Source organism: Nomascus leucogenys, chromosome 10, assembly GCF_006542625.1.
Source record: "Nomascus leucogenys isolate Asia chromosome 10, Asia_NLE_v1, whole genome shotgun sequence".
Lineage (NCBI taxonomy): Eukaryota > Metazoa > Chordata > Mammalia > Primates > Hylobatidae > Nomascus > Nomascus leucogenys.
This window is the reverse complement of record NC_044390.1, coordinates 57,593,352-57,607,805: the sequence shown is the minus strand read 5'-3', so window position 1 is coordinate 57,607,805 and position 14,454 is coordinate 57,593,352. Positions and strand designations below refer to the sequence as shown.

At 46.9% G+C, this 14,454-nt stretch overlaps 1 protein-coding gene across 19 annotated transcripts in view; it reads right to left on the bottom strand.

Annotated features, from left to right (window-relative positions):
• CACNA1A (calcium voltage-gated channel subunit alpha1 A) overlaps window positions 1-14,454 on the bottom strand; it is a 299,183-nt gene that overhangs the window by 242,438 nt on the left and 42,291 nt on the right. For all 19 annotated transcript variants that reach the window (XM_030820656.1, XM_030820658.1, XM_030820652.1 and 16 more), the window contains exons 2-3: window positions 4,726-4,831; window positions 2,507-2,646 (exon numbers count right to left, since the gene is read on the bottom strand). In XM_030820656.1, coding sequence (XP_030676516.1) covers window positions 2,507-2,646; window positions 4,726-4,831 — 246 coding nt within the window. The remainder of the gene's footprint in view (window positions 1-2,506; window positions 2,647-4,725; window positions 4,832-14,454) is intronic.

The window sequence follows — 14,454 nt, the reverse complement described above, 5'->3', positions numbered from 1 at the left end:
ACTCACTCACCTCCCTTAGGTTTTCATTCAGATGTCACATTCCCAGTGAAGTCTTCCCTGGCTTCCAGCACCCCTCATCCCTGCCTGCCACACATCCCATCCCTCCTCTGTTTTATTTTTCCTCTGTACCCCTCACCACCATCTGACACACTAGATTCATTCATCAATTGTGTCCATCTCCATCAGTAGACTCTCAGCTCCATGAGAACACGGGATTTTTCTATTTTTGTTTACTGCTGTGTCCCACAGCCTAGAACAAGACCTGGCACATAGAAGTGTTCAATAAATAGTCATTGAATAAATGAATGTATACATAGGTATTTGCTCTATTATTCTCTACTTAGTTTTGCATGGGATCTTGCTAGGTTACCCAAGCTGGTCTCAAACTAGTTAGGCTCAAGCAATCCTCCCTCTTCAGCCTTCTGAGTAATTGGGGTTACAGGCATGTGCCACTGTACCCAGCTTTATACACTTTTAATTTTTATTTTGTGGAGATGTGGTCTTGCTATGTTGCCCAGGCTGGTCTCAAACTCCTGGGCTCAAGCAATCCTCCTACCTTGGCCTCCCAATGTGCTAGGATACAGGCATGAGCCACCCTGCCCAGCTTTACATTTTTTAAACAATAAAAAAGTTAGCCACTAGGCTGTTTCCAGATGAGTTTCCTAGTAGGGTAAGAGAAAGGTGCCCATCACCATAATATGTCCTTGAAACCCACCAAGGTCCCGAGCCACCGAACTGTGAGCACAGCCAACAAAGATCCCTCCGTGAACACCCAAGCCCATGAGAACTAGCCCAGAGTCCTTAAAACAGACCACTGACATCTGAAGGCCTCTACAGAAACAGCCCAATAGGCCACAGCTCCTTCTGTGAGAGGCAACATTGCTCTGAAACAAATCTGCATCGTGAGAGTCCAGCCAGCACAGCATAGGTGCTGCAACCCATCACATCCGCCAAAAGAGACAGAACCTGGAGCAGCAACAAAACATGGAAAGCTATGATCCTGTAAATGATTACTATGAAAAAGGTGTCCCAGTGAAGAAGGGTCTTAGAATAGAAGAGCCCAGACTTAGTTCAGAGGAGAGCAGAGAGTGGGAAGAGGAGAAACCAGCCATTGGTACTAGATAGTAATGTCACTACTGGAATCTAATAAAAGTCTTTAAGGTCCCTGACAGACTAGTGGGTCATTCTCCAAATCCAAATCCCTTTTCTTCTAAGCACAGTCTGATACTTCCCAGCTTCCCTTGCAGTGATGTGTGCTCATGTGACTGAGTTCTAGCCAATAGGATATGAATGGAACAGGTATGGGTCACACCCCTTCCAAACTCAAAATCTTTCCAAATATCACCTTCTACGCTCATTTCTCCTTCCTGGTTTGATACAGACAAGCATAGAGTTATTGGATGCTGTGGGCTGACAATGAAGAGCCACAATATGGCAAGGGTCAGGGTCTGTCAGTCATTGGAGGAGATAGGAACAATTATTTTGGGCTTCTTTTCTTGAGATGGGGTCTTGCTCTGTTGCCCAGGCTGGAGTGCGGTGGTATGATGATAGCTCGCTGTGCCCTCCAACTCCTGGGCTCAAGCAATTCTCCCAGGCATGTATCACCATGCCTGGTTAATTTTTATTTTATTTTATGTTTTAGAGATGGGCGGGGGGGGTCTCACTATGTTGCCCAGGCTGGTCTTGAACTCCTGAGCTCAAGTGATCCTCCCACCTCAGCCTCCCAAAGTGCTGAGATTACAGGAATGCACGATCACACCCAGCTCACTTTTGAATTTTCTATGAGTGACAAATAAACTTCTGCTGTGTTTAAGTCATTTCCTAGCTTTGGATCTTTTGTTATATCAGCAAGTGCTACCTCATACAGGGTGCTTAGAGGAAAGCATATACACATTTCAACCACGGTTCATCATATATGGATCTGAAAACTCCTTGAAGACAGTGACTGTACCTTATTTAGCTTGCTTTTCTCCTTTGTCATAATCACAATCCCTTGCACCCAGACATTCTCAAAAAACATTCACCAAGTTGAAATAAAAGCAAGATATCTTCAAGCAAATCAAGAGACCCATGCATGTACAACACTTAAAACCTTGAGTTCTGGAATGCATAATCTTCTGTTCATATCCCAGTTCCATCACTTACTTGCTGGGTGGCCTTAAGCAAGTTACACTCTGAGTTTCTGATTCCTCAGTGGTCAGATGGGAATATTAATATTTCCTAATTCAGTGGGTTGTTGCAAGGATTAAATTAGAGAATGCGCATAAAGCACTCTGGAAGCAGCCAACAATAATGAGCTATTATTTTAATTGTAACAGAAAGCATCTGCTGTAACATACAGCTGAGACATGGAGGTAGGGTGTTGGCAGAAAGGAGGCAGGCGCATAATGAGGGGAGGGAGAACACAAGGGCTCAGCCTTCCTGAGCCCAGCACAGACCACACCAACCAAAAGCCTTGTAATCCTTCAGCTAGTTAAATCCAAAGAGTATAGCACGCGCCACTTACCCCGTTAGCACCACCACAAAGTCCATGACGTTCCAGCCATTCCTCAAGTAGGAGCCTTTGTGGAAGGCAAACCCAAGGGCAATGATTTTAATTCCAGCCTCGAAACAAAAAATTCCAATGAAGTATGGTTCTGTGTCATCCTGGAAGGGAGAGAAGGCAAGGTCAGCGTCTTGGGCTGGGCAGATGTTGACAAGATCAGGGAACCAGCCCACCTAGAAATCAGTACCCACCACTCTCTCGCTTCCCCTGACCCTCCTGCACTCACCACCCCTTGCTGCCTCTTGTAGAGTTCTCTTGTCCAAAGCCTTTTGCAAGCAAAGCCAATGCTCAGAGAAGGCACCTTCCTCCTTCATTCCTTTTGGGCCAACCTCACATATCACTTGGCCAAACAGAATTACTTGTTTGCACCTGCCTTATTCAACACGACAGTCACAGGCCACGTGTGGCTATTTCAATTAAAATTAATTTAAATGCAATAAAATAAAAAACGCAGTTCTGCAGTCACACTGGCTACATTTCAAGTGACAATCCTATTGGACAGGGCAGATGGAGATCATTTCTGTGACTGCAGAAAGTTCTAATGGAAAGCATTGGTTTAGAGGATTTACTTGTCACATGCAGCATTCAAGGCATTTGAGGCTAGAGCTCGTGCATTGACCTCACTCCTAAATCTGACCCCTTAGGATGGTTCCCAGCTGGCATGTAGATTGTTAAAGGTTTGGAATAGGACTTCTGTACTGGCTGATAAGTGGCCAGTATCCTCACCTCCAGTTTCTCTGCAGAACCTCTGGCTGGTTCTGGCTTCCAGCTGATAATCTATCATATTTGAAATTAAGCTATAAGTCTTCTCCATCAGAGCCCCTATGTGAATGTTTTCCCATCTGTTACAGCAATGTTTCTCGAGCTACAATCATTTCATTCTGCCTGAATGATTTTTTTTTTCCATATCAGCTTGCCACTGGTACTTCTATTTGCTTGCCTGTCTTTCAATGGACTCTTTTTATTTAGCTTTATTTTAAGTGAAAATGCAAAGGTCTAGAAATCATAGGTTTGCTAGGCTAGTTATAGTTTTTAGAAGACTGTGACATTGTGAAATGTATGTTTGGTCTTTGACACTGTTTCCTGGCGTACAGCTCCTAAAATCCTTGGGATCTCCAAAGGGATGTCTTTTTGTAGGCTAAGGATTGACTGATGGCTGGCAGTCTCTAGGTAGCTTCAGGATGGGGGCTGGTCACCGGGAAAACCAAGGCATGATTAGAGGGTTGGATTTAAATCATTGACCATTGGTGATCAACTTGATTTTCAGCCCCTCTGCCCTCCCAGAGGTTGGGGGGTGGGGCTGAAAGTCCCAACCCTCGAATCATGCCTTGGTCTTTCTGGTGACCAGTCCCCCTCCTGAAGCTACCTAGAAACTGCCAGCCACACCCTTCTCCTATATCTCACCCTATGTGTCTCTTCATCTGTATCCTTTTTTCTTTTTTTCGCACCCCCCTGGCCCCGTAAGACGGAGTTTCACTCCTGTTGCCCAGACTGGAGTGCAATGGTGCGATCTTGGCTCACTGTAACCTCTGCCTCCCGGGTTCAAGCGATTCTCCTGCCTCAGCCTCCCAAGTAGCTGGGATTACAGGTGTGCACCACCATATCCAGCTAATTTTGTATTTTTTTAGTAGAAACGGGCTTTCACCATGTTGGTCAGGCTGGTCTCGAACTCTTGACCTCAAGTGATCTACCTGCCTTGGCCTCCCAAACTGCTGGGATTACAGGCATGAGCTACTGTGCCTGGCCAAGACATAATTATTAACATTAACGATGTTCATTTGCGTATACTGCCTGAAATTATGTCAGATGCCAAAGTGGGCAGTTTGAGACCAGCCTAAGCAACCTAGTGAGATCCCCATCTCTATGAAAAAGATAAAAATAAGAAAATTAGCTGGGCATGGTGGCACCTGTAGTCCCTGCTACTCAGGAGGCTGCAGTGGGAGGATGGCTTGAGCCCAGGAGGTGGAGGCTGCAGTGAGCTATGACTGAACCACTGCACTCCAGCCTGGGTGATAGAGCGATACTCTGTTTCAAGAAAAAATAAAAAAGAAATTTAGGCTTCCCATGATCTGGCTCTGGGCTCCAGGACTGAGAGTCTCCTCTGTACCCTGCTCCACTCCCCCAAAAATCAATGTCCTGCTAAAGCCAAGGAGAAGCCCCCAGGAAGAGACATCACTCACCAGCCGTTCAGACATCGGAGTCTTGTCATCATCAGGCAGATGCTGCTCCAGTGCGAGGACGATGCAATTCGCTATGATGGTGGCTAAAATCATATATTCAAAGGGAGTATTGGGGAATTAAGGAAAAATCTTGTTCAAAGAAAAGAAGGGTGTTTGGAGGTGTACCCACCCCCACTGACCCCAGTGGAAAGATCTCAAGTCCTCTGGATCCTCCCAACTCATCAGCACAGGTGGAATTATTCGTTCTCCTGTCTGGAGTAGATCCCTGCGGATCTCAAACCCAGAGCAGGTGACTTCTAAAGGGAAATGCGGATATTCACCTTCTATCTCACCCGCAATATTCGTTGAACACATATTCATTCAGTACCTGCTGTGTGCCAGACTCTGTTCTGGGCTAGGGACACAGCTGAGAGCAAAGCAGACAAGAGGAGAATCTTCCTCCTGCTTCCTAGAGGAGAAGCAAATAAATGAGATAACTACATCACGTATACTACGTTATATGGTACACTGCATAGACCATGTTATATAGTACATCATATATTCTATGTTATCTAGTAAGATGGTGAAGGCTATAGACAGTGGAAGGGGTCAGGGCTGCAATTTCAAATATGGTGGCAGAGCCCAGCATGATGGCAGGCACCTGTGGTCCCAGGTACTTGGGAGGCGGAGGCGAGAGAATTGGCTTGAGCTGAGGAGGTGGAGGCTGCAGTGTACAATGACTATACCACTGCACTCCAGCCTGGGTGACAGAAGGAGGCTCTGTCTCAAAAACAAAACAAAACAAAACAAAAAAAAGATAAATTAAAAATAGACAGAGGTCAAGGTGGGTGGATCACTTGCGGTCAGGACTTCGAGACCAGCCTGGCCAACAGGGTGAAACCCTGTCTCTACTAAAAATACAAAAATTAGCCAGGCGTGGTGATGCACACCTGTAATCCCAGCTACTTGGGAGGCCGGGGCAGGAGAATTGTTTGAACCTGGGAGGTGGAGGTTGCAGTGAGCTGAGATCATGCCACTGCTCTCTAGCCTGGGCAACAGAGCAAGATTCCATCTCAAAAATAAATAAAATAATAAATAAATAAGTAAATAAATAAATAAAACATTGTGATCAGATTTGACACCTAATGCTGATCCACAGAAGAAAAAACAGATACACTGGGCTTCATCAAAATTTAAACCTTTTGTGCATCAAAGGACATTATCAAGAAAGTTAAAAGACAAGTAACAGAATGGGAGAAGCTATTTGCAAATCATGTATCTGATAAGGGTCCAGTACCATATAAAGAACATTTATGGCCGGGCGTGGTGGCCCACGCCTGTAATCCCAGCACTTTGGGAGGCCGAGGCGGGTGGATCACGAGGTCAGGAGATCAAGACCATCCTGGCTAATACGGTGAAACCCCGTCTCTACTAAAAAATACAAAAAATTAGCCGGGCGTGGTAGCGGATGTCTGTAGTCCCAGCTACTAGGGAGGCTGAGGCAGGAGAATGGCATGAACCCGGGAGATGGAGCTTGCAGTGAGCCGAGATTGTGCCACTGCACTCCAGCCTGGGCGACAGAGCAAGACTGTCTCAAAAAAATAAAAAATAAAAAGAGAACATTTACAACACAACAACAAAAAGATAATCCAATTGAAAAATGGACAGGAGGCTGGAATAGACATTTCTCCAAAGAAGACAGTCAAATGGCCAATAAGTGCACGAGGGTATTAGTGATCAGGGAAGTGCAAATCAAACCCCAATGGGATACTGCTTCACATCCACTAGGATAGCTAAAATTAAAAACAAACAAACAGAAAACAAGTGTTCGTGAAGATGTGAAGAAATTGAAACCCTTCTGCTGGTGGGAATATAAAATGGTGTAGCTGGCCAGGTGCGGTGGCTCACGCCTGTAATCCCAGCATTTTGGGAGGCCGAGGTAGGAGGATTACTTGAGCACAGGAGTCCGAGACCAGCCTAGGCAACCAAGTGAGACTCTATCTCTACAAAAAATAGAAAAAATTAGCTGGGCATGGTGGCGCAGGTCTGTAGTGCCAGCTACTTGGGAGGCTGAGGAGAGGGGATTGCTTGAGCCCCAGGAGGTTGAGGCTGCAGTGAACCATGACTGCACCACTGCATTCCAGCCTGGGCAATGGGAGTGAGACCCTGTCTCAAAACAACAACAACAACAAAAACAACAACAACAAAAAACACCAGTGCAACTGCCGTAGAAAACCATTCGCTGGTTCCTCAAAAAGTTAATCACAGAGTTACCATGTGACACACAGTAACTCCACTCCAAGGTATAAACACAAAAGGATCGTAAGACAGGTACTCCAACAAACACTCATACACAAATATTCACAGCAGCACTATTCACACCAGCCAAAAGATGGAAACAACCTAAATTTCACCAGTGGGTGAATGGATAAACAAAATGTGGTCTACTCATAGAATGGAATAGTATTCAGCCATAAGAAGGAATGAAGTAGGCCGGGAGCAGTGGCTCACACCTGTAATCCCAGCACTTTGGAAGGCCGAGGTGGGCGGATCACCTGAGGTTGGGAGTTCAAGACCAGCCTGACCAACATGGAGAAACCCATCTCTACTAAAAAAAAAAGCAAAATTAGCTGGGTGTGGTGGCGCATGCCTGTAATCCCAGCTACTCAGGAGGCTGAGGCAGGAGGATCGCTTGAACCCGGGAGGCGGAGGTTGAGGTGAGCCGAGATTGTGCCACTGCACTCCAGCCTGGGCAACAAAAGCAAAACTCCATTTCAAAAAAAAAAAAAAAAAGGAATGAAGTACTGATACATGATAGAACAGGAATGAACCTTGAAAACATTATACCAAGCAAAAGAAGCAGACATAAAATGCCCCATATTGTATGATTCCATGTATATGAAATATCCCGAATAGGCAAATCCAGAGACAGACAGCAGATTTGTTGTTCCTGGGGAATGGGAATGGAAATGGGAGTGACTGCTTAATGTTTTAGAACTAGATGAAGGTGATAGTTACACAACATTGTGAATGTACTAAATGCCTCTCCCCTCCCCTCTCCTTTTTTTATTTATTTTTACTTTTATTTTTTTAAAGAAACACGATTTTGCTCTGTCACCCAGGCTGGAGTGCAGTGGTGTGATCATAGCTCACTGCAGCCTTGAATTCCTAGGCTCAAACGATCCTCCTGCCTCAGCCTCCTGAGTAGCTGGGACTACAGGTGCACACCACCATGTGTGCCTAATTTTTTTTTTTTTTTGTAACAGATGGAGTCTTACTTTGTTGCCCAGGGTGGTCTTGAACTCCTGGGCAACCTTCCTTCCTCAGCCTCCCAAAGTGCTGGGATTACAGGCATGAGCCACTGTGCCCAGCCCCAAACGCCACTTTAAAATGGTTAATTGTGTTATATTAATTTTACCTCAATAAAAAAAAAATACAGTGATCAGGGCAGACCTCTGAGAATCTGCTCTTCCAAGACCCAAGGCAGGGGAGGGGTCATCCAGTGCGTGTCTCTAGATGCCCCATTTGCATTCTCTCCAGTTTGCATAGGTAAACTCCTCCCTGCATCCTGGGAACTGTCATTTGGGTTGAGGAGGCCTCCCTCCCTAGTGTCCCACCAGAGGATCTGCAGGGCAGGTGGGGAGGGTCTATCTTGTTCATTTCATATTAGCTCCTGACCTGCTGATCAGCTGGTAAATGGGAATGTCCGCTGTCTCCCTGCCACACCCCTCAGAAGTGTCCCACGCCAACAGGCTCTGCATATGGATCTGGCAGTCTCTGAGAAGGAGGTGTAGGCACTGGAGAAGCGGCTGCTTGAGTGAAAAAGCCACAGGGTGTTGGTCACACCAGAGCAGGATTTCCCAACCTCAGCACGAGCTTTAGGGGTGGATCATTCTCCTTGGTGGGGCTGTCTGGGCACCGCAGCATGTTCAACAGTATCCCTGGCCTCTGTGTGCTAGATGCCAGTAGCAACCCCTCCTGTCCAGTGATGACAACTTCAAGTGGTCTCTAAACATTGCTGAGTGTCCCCTGGGGGCACTGAAATCCCGTGTTCTGTAGAGAGATCAATGAGTGCGTCTTGGGGAACTTGACCATGCGAAACCTCTCCCCCCCTCCTAGCCCTACCCTTTGGAAAATTAATTGGTATCAGTCTCCTCCTCTGCCCTGGAGTTAGGCTTGGCATTTTGGAAGCACCATAAAACCATCCCTTCCAGGCCAGAGGGAGAGTGGAACCCGCTTTGCAGGTGGGAAAACGGAGTCTGAAACAGAAACCCCCTCAGTAAAAGTCTCGGGAAGCCAGGAAAACCAGGCTTCCTTTTGCCACCAGCTTCAGCCTTTGCCTCCAGCTGAAAGCAGCTGAAGGCAAGCTCCACACACACTCTGAAAAGCAAAATCCGAGACTCAGGGCAATTTGGGGAGCCAACAAAAGCCGGCCTTGCCGACGATCATCTCTGATTGGCTTTCTGCCTCCGAGCTGACAGGCATTAGGAGCCCGGAGAACAAAGCTGGGCTGTGTTGCACAAATACTCCACTCTGCCTCACCCTGCAGCCTGGAAAATAAGAGACAATATTTGTACACACAGCAGCAACGCCAAGCCCTTCCCTGGTCTCCTCTCGCTATGATTTGAAGCTGACTTCGCTTCCTCTCCCTGCCAACTCAGCCTCCTTACACGCGCTTCTGCCATCCCACTCCTCCGGTTCCCTGGCCTCCTGCCCCTCAGTGGCAGGGATGTGACTTCCTTTGGATCAGCTCCGGCACTGAAGGTTCCAGGAAGAGTCCCAGAAGGCCACCATACAGCATGCAGCACTTTTATGGGCTGCAATATCAGGGTTTCAACTGGCCAGTGTCACCTGGATTTCAGACCCAGGGCTCTCTGGGTACGGCAATGAAACCTTAGCACGGCAATGAAACCTTAGCACGTAGGCAAAAATAGAGGTTCTACTCTCCTACCTTGCTTCATTTTCTTACTTCTTATCAAACACAGACACTCACACTGCTTCTCCAACATCATCCCCTCTCCCTCGGCTCACCCACACCCCCGCAAGTGTCCACAGACATGCCCCAGATGGACATCTGCAACAATGACCTCAGACCCTTGCTACTCAAAGTGTGGTCCCAAAACCAGTACCTGTTAGGAATGCAGCCTCAGGCCCCGCATCCACCTGCTGAGTCAGAATCTGCATTTAAAAAGATCGCCAGGGGATTTGTGTGCACCGGGAAGTTTAGGAAGTGCTAAGTGCCTCTATTTCAGGGGTAGGAGGAGGAGCTCAGGTAATTGCGGTTTTGAGTCATCCAGAAAGAGGTGGGGGTTCCTCTTTCTCCTCCAAGCTTTCTCCTCCATGTTCTGACCCCAGGGAGAGAACTGAACAGCCCTGGGTACCAGCCTTCTGCTCCCACTTGGGTAAAGAGCCTGAGAAGAAACCGAAGATTTTGATGAAATAAGAGCAATGTTGGAATGAGACAAAAGCAGAAAAGAAAATTTCAGCCTAATGCATGTGGAAGTATTCAAAGCCTTCCCATGGATCCCATCTCACTCAAAAGCAAAAACAAAGTCCTCCCAGCACCAGCAAGGTGCATGACCTGCTCCCCTTACCTCCCTCCCCTCATCTCCTCTATTTTCTCCCTTAGTCACTCAGCTCCAGCAACGCCGGCCTCCCCTTTATTCCCCAAACTCCCCAGGCACATTTGTACCCAGGGGCCTTTGCACCTGCTGTTCATTCTCCTGGAACAGTCTTTCCCCAGACATCCACATGACTCCCTCCCTCACTTCCTTTAGGCCTTTACTCAAAGGTCACATCCATCAACCCCCTTTGCCTGCTTATTTTTTTCTTTAGTCCCCGTCCCCAGTCAAGCATCTGTTATTTTTTTCCTTCTTTATCTTGTTCCCTGTCTCTCCCACAAGACTGCACGCCCTATGCACGTGGGGATTTTTTGTCTACTTTGTTCACTGCTTCATCCTCTGTGCCCAGGAGAGCATTCTCTATATAGTAGATGCTCAAAAAAACACTAGTGGAAGGGCCTGGTGTGGTGTCTCACGCCTGTAATCCCAGCATTTTGGGAGGCCGAGGTGGGCGGATCACCTGAGGTCAGGAGTTCGAGACCAGCCTGGCCAACATGGTGAAACCCCGTCTCTACTAAAAATACAAAAATTAGCTGGGCATAGTGGCAGACACCTGTAATCTCAGCTACTTGGGAGGCTGAAGCAGGAGAATCACTTGAACCTGGGAAGCAGAGTTTGCAGTGAGCCAAGATCACGCTGCTGCACTCCAGCCTGGACAACAGAACGAGATTCTGTCTCAAAAATAAAACAAAACAAAAATCACCGGTGGAGGAAATGAAGGAAGAGGACATGGGTCCTGCTACCTATAAACCCTGACTTCATCTCAAGCCAAGTCTCCATGAGCATGTTAAGGACACAATGAAATCCCCTGAAATATGCAATGATGTACTTGGTGCCCAGATGAAAGAAAGATGGGCTGCTGAGTTCTTGGCATGGTAAGAGATGCCTCGCCCGAGGCGGAAGTCAAAGGTTGCACTGGGTAGTCGGGCTGGGGGGAGGCGAGGCTTTCTCAGCCCGACCTCAAGTCATGCCTGATCCTCCCAATTTAGAAAGCCTGAGTTCTAACTCACAGCTGCGGTGAGCAATGCCTCTGTTAGCTGAGCTGAGCCTTTCTGCTCCCTGATTGGCTCGGAGAGAAAGCACCTGTGTCAGCGGGATCCAGAAAAATCAGCCATCCTAGGAGGCCAAAGGGGGGCGGGGGCTGAAAGAAGAGAAGCATCCCTGATGGGAGGAAAAGCTGGCTCCCAAAATGGCTCTCGGAAGTCAGGATAGCAGATAGCCCTGCAGGCAGGTGAGGAGACACAGAGCTCTATACACAACGAAATTGATCAGGACCTGCAGAGGCCCCAGAGAGAGGCTGTATGTGACCCTGGAAAAGACCAAGTGATTCTGCGTAGGGAAGAAGGAGGGTTTGCATCTGCCAACAGGACCTTGCTCTTGGGATTCAGAACGTCAAGGAAAATTCTCAAAGTGGGCATGGCTGATGGTTCCCGTCCCTTAGCAAGACCTTGCAGTGTCCAAGTAATCCTTGCATCCCTCTGTGGTGCCCTTCACCGTCATCTCATTTCAAACCTCCTGTGGTTGGTGTGAAAATCAGATCAGGTTTGTCAACTCTTCGTGACCTTGTCTCCACTATGGGGGCTGCTGATGGGTGGGTTCTAAGGAAACAGATACTTGTAGCAGTTAGCCAGGTCATTGAGCTTGTGGGAAGAAGCCAAACAGACCTTATTTTCATGTAAGTTCCATGCTCATCACAATCACCAGGAAAAGAGTAGAGGGTACCAGGACCCTAAATATATGGGTTTAAGACATATTCCTTGGTCCACTAAACACATGCCCCAATTTCACTCTGCAATATGATCGACTATTATGGGGCCATTAACAAGCACAGCAACCATAATTACAGCTGCCTTGTTTCCAACTGCTTCTTTGGGCAGATACCGTGGAAAGCACTTTGTTTTAGTTAATTCCTTGCAACATTTCTACAAGGTGGGTTCTATGGTAAGCCCCATTTCCACATAAGAAAATCCAGGCTCAGAGAGATTAAACAAATTTTCAAGGTCACATAGGAGGTACTGGCAGAGCTGGGGCTCACACCCAGGTCTGCCCAACTCCACAGTCTATGCCTTTTTTTTTTTTTTTGAGTTAGGGTCTTGCTCTGTTGCCCAGGGTGAAATGCAGTGGCATGATCACAGCTCACTGTAGCCTTGACCTCCCAGGCTCAAGCGATCCACCCACTTCAGCCTCCTGAGTAGCTGGGACTACAGGTGCATGCCAACACACCTGGCTAATTTGTAACATTTTTGTAGAGATGAGGGTCTCACCATGTTGCCTAGGCTGGTCTTGAACTCCTGGGCTCAAGCGATCCTCTCACCTTGGCCTTTCAAAGTGCTGGGATTACAGGTATGAGCCACTGTGCCCAGCCCACAGTCTATGCTTTTAAGCTGGTGGTCCCCAAAGACCACTCAGGAGCTATCCTGGTTAGAAGATGGATGGTTTTGCCTTTATTAAAAAAAAAAAAAAAAAAGAATGCAGGTGCGCTTGGGGCCCTAACCATATGGATTAGACCAAATGGGTTACACCTCACCCAAGCCCCAACCAATGGCCACAGTTTAGTAAAGGCCAACCATTGCATGCTAGTCCACACCCTCATAAGCCCATCTCAAGTAGGAATTATTAATGACTATTTCAACTTCAAATAATCCAAACAGCCTCCAGTTCCCAGACGTGGGCTTTAAAATCTTCAACACACAGTTCTAACCAAAATGAAGCCTGGAAAAGATCTCTCCACTCGCTGATCAGCCCAAGACTCTTAGCAGGGATGGCGTGCTAACAAGGGCAACCCCAGCGCTGCCCGGGATGTTTTCAGCACCACGGCCAGCGGCAAAGAGGCACAAGTTTAATTTCACTTGCACCCAGGGATGGGAAGCCCCGGGGAGAGAAAACAAAACCAGTAGCAACTATTAACACTCTCTGAGACATCTGCAAAGACCTACATTTCACATACAGGGTAGAGGCGAAAAAGATTAATCATGTCATCAGGAAAATCAAATGAAGAGAAAATTAAAAACTGAGTATCAAATAGGTTTGTGTGTCATTTGTTTTTCATATTATCCAACAATGTCCAACACTTTGGTTCTGAAATGAGAAGTCTACTCAGGGCTGCTAAATCATGCTTCTGCTTAGAAAACTGGCAATATCTGCATTGAAACATAGTAGTGCAGAGGAGTTGAAAGGATTTGGGGATCAGACGTGGCTTTGACCTTGGGAAAGGCAGTTTCCTTCTCTGGCCTCAGTTTCCTCATATATAAAAGGTAGAAAATAGCATCAACCTCATAGGTTGTGTGAGAATGGAATGAGTTGATACACACAATAATCTATTACAGGGCCCTGCATATAGTAAGTGCTCAATGAATGTGAATGTTTTATATTGTTTACTTTGGTTCCCATGATGACTAGAAAATTTAATGTGGGCCAAATGCAGAGGTAGATGCCTATCATCTCAGCCCTTTGGGAGGCCAAGGCAGAGGATTGCTTGAGGCCAGGAGTTTGAGGCCAGCCTGGGCGACACAGCAAGATCCTGTCTCTACAAAAATACATTTAAAAATAAGAAAACTAGCCAGGCATGTTGGCACATGCCTGTAGTCCTAGCTACTCAAGAGACTGAGGCAGGAAGATTGCTTGAACCCAGGAATTTGAGGCTGCATTGAGCTATGATCATACCATGGCACTCCAGTCTGGGCAACAGAGCAAGACCCTATCTCTTAAAATAAATAAATAAATATTTTTTTTAAAAAACAATATGCTTATAAAAACAGGATACAATTCATCTCACTGTAATCATGCAATAAATGTTCATTACTTTATGACAATTGCTGCTAGTAGTAAATAACTTTTCCAATTTTTTTTTTAGAGATGGAGTCTTGCTCTTTCGCCCAGGCCAGACTGCAGTGGCGCTATCTCGGCTCACTGCAAGCTCCGCCTCCCAGGTTCATGCCATTCTCCTGCCTCAGCCTCCCAAGTAGCTGGGACTACAGGTGCCCGCCACCGTGCCTGGCTAATTTTTTGTATTTTTAGTAGAGACGGGATTTCACCATGTTAGCCAAGATGGTCTCGATCTCCTGACCTCGTGATCTGCCCGCCTTGGCCACCCAAAGTGCTGGGATTACAGGCGTGAGCCACCGCGCCT